The sequence below is a fragment of the Furipterus horrens genome, unplaced genomic scaffold (assembly GCF_987537825.1).
Source record: "Furipterus horrens unplaced genomic scaffold, mFurHor1.1.pri manual_scaffold_1, whole genome shotgun sequence".
Taxonomy (NCBI): domain Eukaryota; kingdom Metazoa; phylum Chordata; class Mammalia; order Chiroptera; family Furipteridae; genus Furipterus; species Furipterus horrens.
In genome coordinates this window covers 214,575,350-214,578,477 of record NW_028327171.1, presented here as the reverse complement: position 1 = coordinate 214,578,477, position 3,128 = coordinate 214,575,350, and the positions used below count along the sequence as shown (strand labels likewise).

The window sequence follows — 3,128 nt, the reverse complement described above, 5'->3', positions numbered from 1 at the left end:
TGTCCAGTCCGATACCAGATTTCATTTTCATAAAATGAGTGTGAGACTCTCCATTAGCTATATGTGTATATATGTAAAACAACTTCAGAAAAATTGGAAGAGATGTACACAGAACCACTAAGAGCATTTTCCTATTGGAGTAGCACTGGGATAACAAAAGAAAAGTTTCATTTCTTATAGTGGTTTTCAATACTTTTTTCTAAGACAACGTTTAAAAATGCAGCCTGGAAACTGAATACAATGATCTTAAATGCATACAAATGAGTATCAAAGGGGACAGCTTCATAAAATTTGCTAACACACAATTAAATGAATGGATACAAAGTAATTCACTGAACCAGGAAGGAATTCCAAATGTAACTAATGCAAATTCCAAGTCAGGCTCAGTAAGGAATCTGTTTTCTTTCACATCCCAGCCCGATGACCGTGACCCTGCCGAAGGACAGGCAACTCACCTGTGACAATGGCTTTGCCGGGAAGCAGTTGATGCCCCCGATGAAGATCATGTTGGGCATCACAGGTCTGGGATAGTCCAAAATAAAGTCACTTCGTAACAGCCAAATGGATACTTGGTTGAAAAGGTCATATGGCGTGACAGTGGTCTGGAGAATCTCAGAGGCAACTTCTAAACCAGTTTTGAGAAAAGAGCCACAAAATAAACGTTCCTCCAAGTGGGCGATGTAATTCCGCACCCTCTCCCTGAAGGTCATGGCGTCCGAGAACCCCAAGAGAAGTCTGGGGACATAAGAGAGGGGCAAGGGGCACTGAGCACCTTCTTCGAGATAGTGGCAGAATACCCCCCTGGTGAAGACCACAGACGGGAGTGAAAAATATTTGGCTACAGTTAATCCACACATATCAAAAGGATCTAGAAACACTGCATCAAAAGAACTATCTTCTATGTATTTCACTAATTTTGTGTCGTTAAACAAACTCCTACATAATGAAAAAAAGTAGTCAAAAAGACTGTTGGACGGATTCATTATCAAATTAACCACACCTCGGTCTCGCGTTTTCCACTGAGAGTCAGCGAAAGTCCGGAACTCGTGATTCAGGTCGTCCAGCGTGTAAGGGGTGGAATACGTCTTCACTGTGTAACCGGGTGACTCGCCCAGGCGCCAGTTCACATCCGGCCGAACCACGACCACTTCGTGCCCTCTGAGGGCCAGCTTCTCCACCACGGGACGCATGGTAAACCAGTGGCTCCCATCCATGGGTACCACCAGCAGCTTGCCTGCCCGGGCACAGCCAGGCGCCAGCAGGAGACACACGCACAGAGGAAGGAGACCGGTCAGCACCGCAGGAGCCATTGGAGAGCGGCAGCCCGGAGCCACCCGGCTGCCTGGATCCAAAGCTGGTGTGACAGGAACTGTCAGCAGAAGAGGTACAGGCACAAAGCCTGACCCGGAGGAGGGTGTGTATTAATATATTAATAAACACGCACACACACACGCATTGCCAATGATTTGCTCATAAGAACATAGTGAATGATCTGCGTTTTCCTGCTTTTTTTTTTCCCAGATAAGAACAGTCTTGATCTTTGCCTGGGCAGATTGTGCCATGCACTGCAATGTCAGTTTGCAAAGAGAATTATTAAGCAATGATTTTTGGACCCTGAGTACTCATAAAGATAAAAAAGAAAAGTAAATGCCAATAAAGCTGTTTTTTTGGAATATGCCCCAAAGGAAATGTGCCCCAAAGGAAAATTTGGATGTTATCCTCCAACTCTGAAGTCTCTTTGCCCAGAACAAGACTGACATCGGTCCCAGGGACGGACGGGAGGCCCCTGACCGCTGGCTCCTCACTGGCTGGGCGCCCCGTTGCACGGGGCTCTCTGCGGTGCCTGCCCCCCCGCGGGTCTCAGTCCACTTCTGAACCTCCCAAGGCCTCCGAAACGGTGAGCCGGGATTGGCCGCCCCACTTTGCAGGTCCATGGAACAATTTAAACTGTTGTTTGCAATCTTGTCATGAATCTGATCCTATTCTAAAACTAAATTTTTATTTAAAAACAATCCATAGATTAAGAGAAGATGTTTGTGGTGCATCCCTTATTTCTACAATATATAAAGAATTCTCAAAATTCAATAATGTGAAAATAAAAACAAAGACTTTTTAAAAATCAGCAATGATTTGAGTATTTTACCAGAAAAAAACCCAACACCAACAAAGAGGTGGCAGACACACAAAAAGATGCTCGATGTCATAAGCCAAAAAGGAAATCAAATTCAAACACATGTTAGTTTGCACACCCATTAGACGGCTAACGATAAAAACAATGAATCATACCAAATGTCAGTGCGCATGTGGAGGAGCGGGACCCCTCGTGTGCTGCTGGGGGACTGACCCGTGGCCGGGCAGTGGGGTACACAGGTGACCGTGCCCCTATCACACACCTGGCTACCCGGTGGGAGAGAGGCCCGCACAGTGCCCAGCACGGAGCCCAGCACGGAGCCCAGCACACGCACGCCTCTGACAGGCCAGCTAAGCGATCTGGAGCCAGTGGGGACCATATTCCTCAGCCTTGACCAACCCAGAGCCGGGGACCAAGCAAGCAGGCGACCCCCCTATTGCGGAAAGCCTGCTAAAGCCCCCTAACTAGCCAGTCCTGCCCGGATGGCCTGCCCTGCCTCACCTCCCACAAAACCCCAGGGAAGGTCCTGGCCGAGGCGGCCCCTTGGCTCCTGCTCCTTCTGCGTCCTGACCAACCCTGGCGCTGCCCTTGTGGCCCCGCATGGCGTGTGACCCCCTGTGTCTCAAGGACCTGTGACTAATAAACTTTGTCTTCCTGAGCCTCTCCAATGTCCCCTCTTGTGGCCACACCTAACGGACGGCCACGTGGACGAACACAGAGCGCTTCCATACAGACCCTTGTCTGTGAACATTCACAGCAACTGATTTTGTAAAACGGAAAACCGGAGATAGCACAAATACCCATCCACAGGCGAACGGATAAACACGTTAGGTTTTACCCATACAATGGATACTTCTCTGCAATGAAAAAAAGAACAGCAAGGACGAATTTCAAAATAGCTCTGCAGAATAAGATATGCCAGAGAGTCCACACTGTGTGATCCCATTTATACAGAAGTCTAGAAAATGCAAACTAATCCCTAGTGACAAAAAGCAGA

The 3,128-nt window shown here is 47.9% G+C and overlaps 1 protein-coding gene across 1 annotated transcript; it reads right to left on the bottom strand.

The window, feature by feature from the left end:
- Positions 1-276: 276 nt before the first annotated feature.
- Positions 277-1,475, bottom strand: LOC150022817 (UDP-glucuronosyltransferase 1A9-like). Its single transcript, XM_090269495.1, has one exon. It carries the CDS (start codon positions 1,308-1,310, stop codon positions 384-386), a length of 927 nt encoding a protein of 308 aa, XP_090125621.1. The 5' UTR covers positions 1,311-1,475; the 3' UTR covers positions 277-383.
- Positions 1,476-3,128: the final 1,653 nt, after the last annotated feature.